The sequence below is a fragment of the Bubalus kerabau genome, chromosome 20, assembly GCF_029407905.1.
Source record: "Bubalus kerabau isolate K-KA32 ecotype Philippines breed swamp buffalo chromosome 20, PCC_UOA_SB_1v2, whole genome shotgun sequence".
Classification (NCBI taxonomy): domain Eukaryota; kingdom Metazoa; phylum Chordata; class Mammalia; order Artiodactyla; family Bovidae; genus Bubalus; species Bubalus kerabau.
In genome coordinates, this window is record NC_073643.1 from 40,473,711 (window position 1) to 40,487,719 (window position 14,009).

Sequence of the window (14,009 nt, forward strand, 5' to 3'; positions counted from 1 at the left end):
GTTTTTTTTGTTTGTTTTTGAACACAAATCATTGTAGACACTGTTTCATGAATGTATGTATTGCTCAGATTCTAATACCTGTGGAGTTTTCCTTTTTGATGTCCTTTGGGCCTCTCCAGTTGGGACTGTTACTAACTGTGCAGCCAGGAACATCTCTGTATATATAGGTGCAGGGGTAGGTACAGATATTGATACTAATAATACACTAGAAATATATAAATGATATCATTGCTCTCTTCTGTGCTTCCTTAAGAAAAATATAATTCCAGAATAGTAATATGTACCCTTGAAAAATCTCTCTCTTCTTTTTTTTTTTTTTTTTGGTTTGTTTGCTTTTTGCATCAGGATTTTTCAGTTTATGAAGGAATTTGCCATTACCGCTTTTTAATTTGTAAGTTCCACCAGAGCGTGTAAACTATAATTCATTTTGCCAAAATTAATTTATGCTGTACTTTGAAACATGTCATAAAGTGAGTCAACTTGTAATTTAAATTTAAGTGACTAAAGGTGGTTTTGGGTTACTGTGTTGGCTATGGGGCCTCCCTGGTAGCTCAGCTGGTAAAGAATCGCCTGCAGTGCAGGAGACCCTGGTTCAATTCCTGGGTTGGAAAAGATCCCCTGGAGAAGGGAACAGCTACCCACTCTAGAATTCTGGCCTGGAGAACTCCAAGGACAGAGAATCCTGGCGGACTACAGTCCTTGAGGTTGCAAAGAGCCTTGACTAGTATTTTGGGCTCTACCAATTCCGAAACCTCACAGTAAAGCAGCTGCCCCTTAGTCTAAATGGCCCTGAAAGTTCTACCAACCCTGAGCTTCTAAGGCTAGACCTTCTGTGGATCTACTCAAGCCTCTGCTGAGCCTCTAAGGCAGACTTCATCTCTCTAGCTGTAAGCAAGACATGATCTTTGCTTTCATGATTGCTCTAGGGTACAACAAAACCTCAAAATAAATTAACCAAAGGAAAACTTTGGAATTTTTCCCACCCTTTCAAATGAGCCACATCTAAGTGATAGAAGACATTTAATCCTTCAGTACATTTCCTTGGAATATCAGCTAACCAACATTTATCCAGTACCTATTTTGATTAGGGCACATTGATAGATCATAGATAAGAACCTGGAGACCTAGTCCCTACTTCCAAAAGAGTATCTCTTAGAGTTCCTCATAAGCAGACAGCAGAAACAAATGCAAGGCAATTATGATTTTGAAAAATGTATTTTGGAAGGCTTTTGTGGTAGTTGATAGGATTGTTGCAAAAGCTACTTCCCAGAGGAGTTTCAGAAATCCAGGCAGTAGGAACCATGGCCAGTGTCATTGATGTGGCTGGAGGACAGAATCAGCTCTGACCGTTTTCTATCCTTGCATTTCCACTCAAAGGTCAAATTTGAGACAGGGAGCTGGGTCAGTCCAGCTTGTGTCACACACCCAACTTTTCAGAGGGCAGGCCATGGCACTTTGACTCCCAGTGGCACTGAGCTGTCTCCAATGCAAAATCAGGGTGCCGTTACCAGACACAGAAGTGAATGCTGAGCAGGCGCAAACAGGTGATACCAACTCTAAAGAGAGCATATAGGTCGAGAGAAACAGACATCAAAAGAAGTAGTGCTGGATTATGGGTGATTCTCCCCTTCTGTGCCTCCCACTGGGCAGAGCAGCCCCCCTAGACTCACTTGTGAGTCTGGCCTCCCACATAGACAGTGTCCTAGCTGTCCTTCCCTCCCCTCAGCTCCAACGCATACCCTGTCCTGCTCAGTATCTGGCATGCTTATTCAGGAAGTGTTTGGTGGAAGAACGAAGGAAAAGGAGGAGAGAGAGAGCCCAGGCAGTGCTTCAGGTGCTTCTGAGAAAGGAAAGGTCATATGGCCTGGAGAGTGGCTGGCGACACCTTCTCAGAGAAAGTGGGACAAGTGGCCTTGTCATGTGATACAAAGTCTCGTCTCCCACTGTGGCAGCCGGTTACTGGACACAAGACTTTCCTCTGAGAATCTCTGAAATGACAGAGTGCTTAGGAGATGTGGCTGATCTCTTACTTTGGGAGAGATTTCACTCTTCAGAGAAAAAAAGTAATTGTGCTGAAAATGCTAACGAAGCTATGTCTATACAGTATGTACTGAACCCAAAAGAAGAGAATGATTGTTATAAGCAGTGCAGCTGGAACACAGGCATTTTAGGGCATTCACACCAAGCCTTCTACTAAAAGAAGTTAAGAATCACCCAGTAGCTACAAAGCAAGCTCTGAGCTCACTTCTGAAAATCATGAAAGGACATTGGAGGCCTGCCTAAAGCTCAGCATCTTTCCTACAAGGATTTTGTGAGACGTTTCATGTACATGTGATTCTCATTCACTTTAAAGAGCCCTTGTGGTACATTGGGTACAGGGATCCCTCAGACTAAACCTTCTGTTTCAATCGAAACCCAGTGCCTCCCTTAACACCTTCTGTGGCTCACGGAGGTGATACGACAGCCTTGCCATCACCAAGGTAATGGGGGAGCCAGGAGCAGAGCTCAGGTTTTGTTGACATTTTTGTCCTGTCCACTACAACAAGGTCTCAAAGCAGTTTTAGTGGCCTGCCTGAAAATACTGCGTCACTTTTGGATTCTGCTCATTTTTTCATCTCTGCTGTTTAGACGATCACACTTGCAGGCAGTCTGTGAAAATGATAAACAAAAACTTAAGCACTTCGAAACAACCCCAGTGCCAACAGAGCTGCAAGAGAGAAGTTCAAGGCCCCATATCCTGGCCCAATTCAGGGAAACCAAAAATACCCCAAGTTGCTTGAATAGAAAGATGGTGGTCCAAGTGGTGCCCATTGGCGCCGGGCAGCTGCATGTGGCGTGGAATCCAGTCTAACAGACAGATGATTTTGAGTTTCTTTTCAACCACTGCACCATTCCACTGACACCCAGCACGCAAAAGTAAAAACAGGATAACCTGGACTTCCTGGTGGTCCAGTAGGTGAAGACTCCACGCTTCCTCCGCAGAGTCTCTGGTTCCATCCCTACATGGGGAGCTAAGATCCCACATGTGTGCGGTGTGGCCAAAAACAAAACAAACAGGAGAACCGATCTGATCAAATTTGGGGATGGGTGAGGGAGCTGGGGAAAGAAGCAGATCCCCCCACCCTGTCCTGCCCTGACTCCCCAGCAGCCTCAGAGGGGTCTCTGTGGACAGAGTGAAGCCACCACTCAGGAAGCACAGCTACCCACGTGACTCAATGAATGTTTGTTTCCTCTCCATTCAGATGGAGTGTTATTTTTATAGAGACTTGGTGATGCATAATTTCCAACAGGATCGTGAGTTCCATTAGATTTAATACAAGGAAAATTGTTTGGAAAGCCTAGAGAGAGAACCGGATAAGGCAATGGCACCCCACTCCAGTACTCTTGCCTGGAGAATCCCATGGATGGAGGAGCCTGGTGGGCTGCAGTCCACGGGATCGCGAAGAGTCGGACACGACTGAGCGACTTCACTTTCACTTTTCACTTTCATGAATTGGAGAAGGAAATGGCAACCCACTCCAGTGTTCTTGCCTTGAGAATCCCAGGGACGGGGGAGCCTGGTGGGCTGCCGTCTACGGGGTTGCACAGAGTCAGACACGACTGAAGCGACTCAGCAGCAGCAGCAGCAGAGAGAGAACATATCCAACACCAGTCTCCTCAGAGTCCATCTCCTCTCCCACCCCAGCTGTCTGTCTGTCTGTCTCGCTCTATCTCACACACATGCACATGGTCTCCTTTTTTGTCCATAATGCAGAATTTTTGCATTCTGTCTTAATGAGATTTCCTTTTAGAGCTAAGCTACTACCTTAGGAACAAAAAAATAGGTTGTAAATGGACTTCCTACTAACCGGGGACAAAGGCCACCCTTTGAGGAGTGTTGAGCCAAAGCAGCAATTCCTGTGTTTAAGGATCAAGGCTAAAATGATGGTGAGTGTGACTGGAGCCTGCACCCCCGGCCCTGATGGGAATGAAGCCGTTTCAGGGGGTTTCTGTGACAGGACTTCGGTGTTGCTTCACCGTGTTTTCCAGTTATGGACCTGGACTGCCTGTACTGCGTGTTGTTTAAAATGCACATTCGGGAGCCATGCAGAAGCCTCTAACACAGAGAAGACTCTGAGGTGGAGCTCAGGAACCTGTGTCCTTGACACGCAGCCCAGGAGGTGCTGGTGCAGGGTGTCCAGAGACCACCTGTGAAGAAACACTGCTCTGAAGCCATTGTCGCTCTTAAACCAAGTCTCTCATTCCTTGCAGACTGCTCTCTCAGAGTGCATGTTCTCCAAGAAAATGAGCATCAGGGTAACTAAACTGCCTGGGCCATGGTCAGGACCAAGCACATTGATTACCACTGTCAGGAACTGTGACCAGACCGCTGCTAATGATGAAGACTAGCTCCACTCTGAGCTTCCCATCTTGGGTTGGAAGGGGCGGAGTGGATACAGCCAGCTCCTCATCCATATCATATTAGAAAGCCTCACCTCTATCATCATCTTATTTTAAAATATTTTTCTTCCATGCCCCAGTGATTTCTTGTTAAAATCAGTTTTTAACTGGTCTTCAGCCAAATTATTTCTGAGATACTTGTCCCCTTTTAGCACCTTTCTATGATTTCTCTAATAATGCTGATAATTCTATTTTACGGCCTCTCGGAGTTTACAAGGTATTTATCAAGCTGGTCTTCACAATATTTCTGTACTATAGTGAGGACCCATCTTACCCCCCACCACCGCCACCCAGGTCCCACATAGGAGGAAAGAGAAGCTGAGGCTGCTTAAATGACTTGCCCAGGAGCAACAGCTCATAGACAACCCGTGTGCAGCCTCGCACAGGTCTTCTCATTGCAGGTGTCTCCCGTGACGCCAAACTCTCAGATGAAGCCGTGCGGGTACAGCGGCCTATAGCTCTCTCACTTGCATCAGTTAGAGCCGATGTAGTCCCGAAGTAATATCTGTCTCTGATTCCCTAGAGATAGTATGAAAGTGAAGTGGAAGTTTTAGTCGCTCAGTCATGTCTGAGTCTTTACAACGCCATGGACTTAGCCTGCCAGGGTCCTCTGTCCATGGGATTTCCCAGGCAAGAATAGTGAAGTCGGTTGCCATCTCCTTATCCAGGGAATCGTCCCGATCCCGGGATCGAATCCAGGTCTCCTGCATCTCAGGCAGATTCTTTGCCATCTGAGCCACCAGGGAAGCCCTGAGAAAATATAGAAATAATATAATGTCCCTAAATTCTGACCATTCCAACTTTCTAAAAATCTAAATCTGAATAAGCTAGCATATTGCCTGATAATGTAAAGCACCTCATAATACAATAGGTACCACCCAGAAATCAATATTAAGTTAATCATGAAAGTGAATTGTAAGACATGGAGGATGTGAATGATTTAATCACTGAATGAATGTTCATTCTTCCCACTCAACTTCACAAGTGCCCTAAAAGACGTTTATATTTATATTCTGTAAACAACAATCATCAACCTGAATTAGGTTAAGTTTTAGAAGAATTATATTGGTTAGTTATTAAATTACTAATTAGCTAAAGAGTTTTTCTGGCATGTCTGGTTCCAGAGCTTAAACAAAGTCACCAAGACTCAGTCTGTCTATCTGAACCATTTCTTTGCTTTTTTTCCTGTTATCTTTTTATTTCTCCCTACTGTTTTATCAAGAACATTTTCAAACATACAGAAAAATTGAATTTTACAGTGAAAACCTCTAAAAGTACCGATTAAATTCTTCCATTAGCATTTTTACTATACTTGTTCCATTACAAATCTTTTTTTAATTATAAATCTCTTACCTATTTATGTATCATCCATTCATCCATCCACCCACTGATTTTTGAGCAGCTTCATTGCTTATAGAATCTCTTGACTGTGCTTTCCTCTAAACTGGCTTCATTCTTGAGGAGCCCTCTCCATGTAGCAAACTCTGGCAGGTCAGGGATTACAAGATTTCATTGTTGTTCAATCGCTAAGTTATGTCTGACGCTTTTTGACTCCATGAATTGTAGCATGCCAGGCTTCCCTGTCCTCCACTATCTCCCAGAGTTTGCTCAAATTCATGTCCATTGCGTCATTGATGCCATCTAATCGTCTCATTTTCTACTGTCCCCTTCTCCTTTTACAACAGTTTGGCAAGTCCCAAACCCTTGCTGTTCCCTCACACTTGAAGATCTCTAGAAAATCTGAGGTTCCTTGCAATAATTCTAAATATTCAAAAATAAATCATTCCTTCTTTCCTCCTTTTTTTCCAAAAGTAAGTTGCCAAATTCCTTATTAAAATGGTCCTGATAAACCAATTTCTTTGAGCCCAAAGTTTGTCTGGAACAACTTCAACAGTATTACCAGAAGGGGGCAGCAGCGTCCAGCTCTCCAAGAAGCAAGAATCTAAGTAGAAGAAGGAAAAGTCAAAAAGCCCCAAGCATGTAGTCATAGTAAATGCCTGAACCTTGAAGTAGCACCTTTCTGTTGTGATGTTTCACTGATCTCAAACAAACGTCCCCAACCCTCTATCTGGCTGATCATCACATTAATGTGCTATATAATGTCCAGGTTACCAGAGAGGTAAAGAATATCATTGCAGAGCAATTTCAACAATATCTATCTGTTTACTCTCAGGTATGGAGAATCAGTTGTCTCTGGGATCAGTAATGGACTGGAGTAACATATGTAAATCTGGAAGGGAGGAAACCTCTTTATTGGATGATAATACTCATTTTTCTAGTATCAATCAGACCCAATTAGTGAATGCCCATTACATGGTAGATTTTGCTCATGGAAAGGGGAATATAACGAAGATATATGATTCTCTAGGCATGCCTTCAAAGGACTTATAATCTGGTAGGCAAATACACCTGCTCAGCTACTTTGTAGGAGAAAGTAGTGCCAAATGCAAGGAAACTGCTTACATAAATGCATGTATTTGCCAGGCGAATATCACACACAATGTAAAAAGCCCTTCACCACTCAGTTTATTCTTCGACCACAATAGGACAGGTAAAATACAGATAAGGGCTCTGAGTTACATGTATGAAAACTTAGGAGAGCTGGGATGAGGTCCCAGGCCTATGTGACCCCTACGCAAAGCTTCCATTCTTAATCCTCCTTTTTAGAAGAAGCTGCTTATTGCAGAGCATAATACATGTCCACTTACGAACATACTCTTAGCGGCTTTATGTTTCCCTTGAAGCCCATCGAGACCCTGCAGTATAAGGAACAGATTCTGTAAACTATAAGCACAGTAAAGAAATCCAAGTCAGGCAGAAAGTTTTCATCAGGAACCAACAGAGGGCAGCAAGAGATAAACCAACCAGTGAAACATTCTCCTGAGGACTCCTGTTATCTTACCACTGGGACCTTCAGGCCAGGGACTGTGGGAGATATATGCAGGGTTTGAGAGCTCTAATTTCTTACCATTTAAAAGAAGGACAAATCTGACCCACGGAGGAGATAAAAAAATATCCCCTGCCGGGATCAAAGTTCACTTAGTAAATGTCTGTTTTAATAAAGGGAACTAAGAGATGAGGGATATGGCACTCCTCCACGACATTTGACATCCATGGATGGCAAATATGCCCCTGAGCTTTTAGCCCGAAGCCTGAAGGATGCTTGCTCTTCCCTGGGCTCCTTGCAGACAGGCTGGATGCAGAAATGCTCAGTGTCCATGCTGGGTCTGGGTGCACTGTGGCGACAGGATCCTGAAGGCCGGCCTGCAGCTGTGGAGTGTGCACCCAGCACCGACGTGGGTGGAGGCTGGTGAGGGACGGGGGCCGAGGGTGGCTCTCCCGTGACTGGCGCCTAGAGATCAAGCACTCATTGCTTGTGACAGCGTGTCACTCCTACACTTGTCTGAGACGAAGGGAAGACTTTTCAGAGCGACCAAAGGCACTCCTTCCATGGGAAGGGCGAGGAAGAAATGAGATGTGTGGCTCAGTGCAGAGAATTGACCTGCAAAACATAAAATACTAAAAGAAATGGAGGCGGGTGTAAATAAAAGTCAGGTCCCTAACTTACGACTGAAAGACCTGTGTCGAGTCTGAGAGCATGACAGCCTCAGTCAGAGCCAGGGCCAAAGTCATAGTAGGTAGAAGCTATAAAATTGCTGCCATGCAACCAGTTTTGACCTACCCAAATGTGAAATTTCATGTAGCTTAGCCCAATTAAAATATAGCAGTAATGATAATAGCTAACTTTTCTCAAGCACTTCCTAAGCATCAAGAAAATATTTGAAATGCATTTCAGATATGAACTCATTCAGTCCACACAATAAGGCAGCAACAAGGTAGGTTCTCAGATTATATCCATCTACAGGTGAGGTATCAGGACCAGGGAAGTCTCTTAACTTGCTCCAAGTCACACAGCCAGGAGATGGAAAAATGCAGTCTGAACCCAGCTCCAGAGAGCAGGGCCTCAGGGGAAAGGACAGGCTTGAATGGAGAGGGTTTATTCAAGGAAGACGGGCTCTAGGGAATCCGCCTCACACGTCTCTGCTTCTCCTTTTCAGGTGAGTCAGTACACGTTTGCCATGTGCAGTTACCGGGAGAAAAAAGCCGAGCCTCAGGAACTTCTCCAACTGGATGGCTACACCGTGGATTACACGGACCCCCAGCCAGGTACCTGCCCACCTGCTAGGCCGTGAGCCCACAGAACTCTCTCCCTTCCCCCCATGTTGGACACTGACTGACCCAAGTCACTAGGGCGCCACAGCCACAGTTCACCACCCCCTGGAGGTTCTGTCCTGAATGAAGAAGTGCCGATTCCAGTCCGGGGATTTGTTTTGACTTGGGATCCTCATAAAACCAAAATGAGAATGTAGTACATTTTTCTTTTATGTAGCTGTGCCCACCTCAAATTTTAATTCCACCCTAGAATGTTCAATAGAAATTCCTGAAAAAGAAGTCCTACATGTACTCCCATGACTCTGTGTGTGTGTGTGTGTGTGTGTGTGTCTGTGTCTGTGTCTGTGTCTTATTCACCGGTGATGTGTGGGCTTGGCAGGTATTGTGTCTCCTGTCCAGGTAAACCTGCCCTGTAGGTCCACATTTGCTAAGTACAAGTCATGGTTATCTAATAGTACTTGAAAAGAAAGTCTTCTCTAAACCTTTTTTTTTCCCTCCTAAAAGACACCAGTCCACAGCGTAGACATCCAAACTCAGCCTTATGTAACTAAGAGAACCACACAAATGGTAGTATTTCTCAGAAGTTCTACATTGCATAAGTTCCACATCCTGCCCTCTCACACCTCTCTCCAAACCCATGTTATCTTTTTCCCAGAAAGAAAAAAAAATGAATAGAAATCTGCCTCAAGGAACCTTCAAAATGGGGGGGGGGTGCGAAATCATTTCAGCATATTAATGAGCAACAGGCACCAACAGCCCTCTCCCAGAGAAGTTTATTTTTATGCCAAATCTGCACAAGGAAAGCATTTCCAACCATACTGCATTATTTGGCCCAAAACCTTTTTTTCTACTCCCATATTGCTCTTCCACATGCAACAAAATACACATAAAGGAAAAACAGAGTCTGAGAGAAGATGGGGCGTTAACCTGAAAAGGTGTAACTGGGAAGACCTCTGGCCCAGTTCACTTGGGAAAGTTATCGTCTCAGTGGGCGTCAGAATTGCCACCCCTGAGTGCTTTGGACCAGACCTGCCCCCTCAGACCTCCATAGATAATTTGCGTCCTGCCGGAGCATGATACAGAGCTGACCACGTAAAATGTGTCAGAACTTTAAAGGCTTGTCCTGGAAATCCCTCCTCGTGAACAGGACCTTGGAGTCTGAGCCAGTTTCACGCAACAGCTAGAGCAAAGGATGTGGCCCCTGTATTAAGAAACGAACCCTCGTGGCATTCTGCAGTGGTGTCTTCTCAAATCACGGCATTCCCTTCAGAGAAACAGTCCCTCTTTCCCAAGACCTCCATTTTAAAGTGGGTAATCAGGGACCCATATGAGAAGGAGAAGCAGCACTATCTTGTGGCACTACCTTAAAGCCAGTTCCCTTTTCCTTTCCTCTACATGGTAGCATTTGGATTTCACTGCAGTCCACCAAGTGCATAGGACCAGAATTGTCATCTCCTTTTGTAAAGGAAGAAGCAGTGCTGGGACTTGAGGTCTAACCCATCTCACCCTTTGGCACCTGCAGTAAAACATAGCTGTGTGTACGGCTCTAGTGAAGCTCGAGTTGTTGTCTTCTCACACGGTAGCAAGCAGACCTCTCTGCAGCGGGGAGAAGGCTGTTCCATCTACATGCCAAAGGAGTGGCTGTGCACGTACATTGTCAAAGCCTCTCTTCTTTTTCTTCACATTGATCCCCTGGGATATAATTTATAAATTCCTTTACCAAGGATGTAAATGGAAAGCAGAGTGATTATGTTCTTGAGAATAAAGCAGAGTCTTCTCTGCCTTTCTGTGTGCCAAGTCCTAGTTATTTTCAAAGCAACGTTTGATTGAAAATGGAGATTCAGATTCTCCCAATTGTCATGGGAAAAATCTAACCTAGAATTTTTTAAAGAGTGATTGTGAAAAAGAATAGTTCCTGAACCCTAAACCTAACCAAGAACCAGAATCCTCCGGTTCAGATAAGCACTCTGTGGACTTCCCTGGTGTCCAGTAGTCAAGACTTCGCCTTTCAGTGCACATTTGACCCCTGGTCAGGGAGCTAAGATGCCACATGCTTTGTAACTTAAAAAAAAAGAAAATCAGAAGCGATGGTGTAACAAATTCAATAAAGACTTAAAAATGGCCCACATCAGTCACTTACTAAATAATAAATAAATAAGCACTCTAGGAGATTCTTTTGGACATTAAAGTTTGCAGCTGAAGATCAGGGTAATTACTACACAATTTGGCAAGTGTCCTCAGAGGTTTGAGAAGTCTTCCCCTACTGCTGCCTGAAAGGTGAGTGTGCACTTGAAGCAGGACCTCTGGGTCCATCTGTCCTTCTCCTCTTGCCTTTATTCTGGTTGTCAATGGAACCAACTGGTGGAGATGGGGCAGGTAGCCTCATAGCATAGACATCCTTGCCTTTGTACCAGCCTGGGATGCAGCAGTCACCCAAATCTAAGCATTGGCTCTAAATCAACTCTTCCAGTATAGGGTCCTTTAAAAGTTGGTTTGGGGAGTTGGTAAATAACTGTAAGTAGTTTTTACATTTAGGCTCTTCATTTTAATCTAAAAATGAAACTGCTTCTCTTTCTCTTTCCCTGGGTATGGTTCAAAGAGTATGCAACAATCTCTCAGTTCCTATTAGATGAAATAAAGAAGTCTTCAAATAAGAGGATATTCATTTGAAATAATTCAGTGGCACAATTTCAAGGACTAAATTAAATCTTTGACAACTTTACCACCCTAAATAGACTGTGTCCATGTGTGTGGTTGAAACAGCAATCCCCGGCCAGGGAACTGGCGAACATTCCTTGCCTGGTCTGCCTCCATCTATTCCCAGACATGTCCTCTTGTTCCTGAAGGTCAGTCCCTGTGGGATGTTCGCTGGAGAGCCCGGGCATTATCATACCTTGCATTTTGCAGATTCCTTCCCCAGGATCTGCTGCCTTGCTTAAGAATGCTGCCTGGGAGCACATGTTGGCGTTCACGTTGTCTTCTTCCTTGGTTTTCTTCGAGCTAGTTGCTCTGCTTTCTCCTCATTCTCATTGGTGTGTCCTTGGTCTCCCGGGCTTTCTGGAAAAGCTCTGTTGCTCTTCACTGCTGTCGCTGTCATTGCTTCTCCTGCTTTACCTGTTTCTCTTTGCCTCACTCACCCCATGGTTAGGCTCCACTCTGTTGTCAATAACTCATCCTCTAAGAGCAACTGGGGGCCGCAACGAGTCAGACACGACTGAGCGACTGAGTACATGAGCACATGTACATCCTTTGTAAGGCTTTTGGGCTGCTAAGTTGCTAAGTCGCTTCAGTCGTGTCCGACTCTGTGCGACCCCAGAGACGACAGCCCACCAGGCTCCCCCGTCCCTGGGATTCTCCAGGCAAGAACACTGGAGTGGGTTGCCATTTCCTTCTCCAAGGCTGTTGGGAGGAGTCCGTAAAAATCTCAACACTTCTTAGCATCTGTGCCCCTCTACCTCTCTCCTTCCTGAGTCAGCCCCATGAAAGGACTTTCTGACAGTAGCTCCAAGAACGCAATGTCCCTGTTCTGAGCTTCAGGCCCTGGCAAATGGGAGGTGGTGGGGCAGGGGGAAGGTCCCGCCCAGTGATGGCTGGCCTGGAGTTCACCTGCCCTGTCACAGTGCCTTATCCCAGGGGTGGCCATTAGACTAGACTGCAGAAGCTCTACTGAACCCAGTCTTTTCTTTTAGCTCCTTGGTACCCACTTTTCAGAGCTTAAAGCATTCCTCAAAGCTCTTCTTCCTTTCTCTCTCTGCAGAATTTTCCTTCTTACGATGCTGTCCATCCATTTCATCAGGTTTTCCCAGCTTGCTCACTGTATACCATCCTATCCAAATCACACATTTTAAAGCTCTCTGTAAGAAAAGAACCAAAATAATGCTTCATAATCACAGCCACAAAAAATATTTTATTAAAATTGCTGTACCCCTCAACTCTTCATATAAAAAATATGCTCTTTATTGTTCTATAATCCCTGGCAACTGTAAGTGCAAAATTATTAACACATACCCATTCTTATGAAGTAGACATTTGAATTAATATTGTCGACACACTAGATAATTCTTAACATCACCAGAAATCTTACCCGAGGCAAATGTCAAATGGGTTGGCAATCGGGCCCTGTTGGTTTAGGGATTCTAACTACTCCACTTACTCCCCTTTCACCTTTAAAGAGGTAGGTTGAGGGTAGACAAATGGTGAGGAAACTGGTGAAGATATGAAGCTTTGTTTAACGACAGAGAGTCCCAGTCACCCCACAATTATGGGCTTTTGGAATATGTTGACAGACGCAATGTAGCTCTGCCTTGAGCCCAGAGAGAGGCCTCTTTTGCCAACTTCTCTCTAAAGTTTGGCCTAGAGAACTGCTTATGGGACAGAATGGGTCTGTAGGGCATTCATTCATCCAACTTGTGTTTGTTGAGCACTCACTCTCTGCATGCACAGTGCTGGGTACCAGGATGCAGCAGGGAACAAAAGAGACAAAAACTCTCTGCCTTAGGAAGTAAATCATATACTTTTTTAGAGGTGGTAAGAGCTTTGGAGCAAAAGAATGCAAGAGAAGAGAGGTAAGGAGAGGTGAAGGTCAGGGAAGGCCCGAACAAGCATGTGATGTCTGAGCAAAGACCTGAAAGAGGCGAGGCTGTGACTCGTGAAAATAACTGGAGGAACAGTCCTAGGCACAGGCAGAAGCACTGTGCAAAGGTCCTGAGGCGAGAACACACCTGGGGTGTTGAGGGAGCGGCAGGAGGCTACACGGCTGCGTGAACTGGTGCATACACGTGCACATAGTAAGAGAAGTGGGTGGGAGCAGTGGGGGCTCAGTTCACATGGGGCCTGGAGGGCCTTGGCAGAACCTAGACTTTTCTTCTAAGTGAAATGCGGAGCTACTGGTAGGTTTTAAGCAAAGGGATGGCACAACCTGACTCTTGGGCTACACCAGTCACCCTGGCTCCCATCTGGAGGGTCAAGTATAGAGAGTGAGGGTGGAGGCAGATGGATCAGATAGGAGGCTACTAGAATAATCCAGGTGAGAGATGAATGTGGGTGAATTCAGAGTGGCAGCCCTGGAGAAGGAAGAAGAGGTCAAATTCTGTTGTAATGTCCTGAAAGTAGAGTCTTCAGAATTTCATTGGAATGGGCAGTGAGAGAAAAATCAGGAGTCCGAAAGCTCCCTGAGGTTGTGGACTTGAGAGGCGGGGTCAAGAGGCATTTCTCTTGTTGTCATTTGGCTTGTTTTTAAAAATGAGGAAAGTAATAGAATGTTTATAGATGGATACTTACCTTGCCATTAGGCAGTTCATTTGACGACTCTGTCCCCAATAAGACAAAGGTGGCAGGAGACAACAGCCATGCTCAAATGCCTCTTGGACATCATGGTATCAGACTAGCTATCCTAT

At 45.0% G+C, this 14,009-nt stretch overlaps 1 protein-coding gene across 7 annotated transcripts in view; it reads left to right on the forward strand.

Annotated features, from left to right (window-relative positions):
• The window catches only part of CADPS (calcium dependent secretion activator), a 474,061-nt gene that overhangs the window by 306,899 nt on the left and 153,153 nt on the right, over nucleotides 1-14,009 (forward strand). For all 7 annotated transcript variants that reach the window (XM_055558508.1, XM_055558510.1, XM_055558511.1 and 4 more), the window contains exon 10: nucleotides 8,499-8,607. In XM_055558508.1, the coding sequence (XP_055414483.1) occupies nucleotides 8,499-8,607 (109 nt within the window). The remainder of the gene's footprint in view (nucleotides 1-8,498; nucleotides 8,608-14,009) is intronic.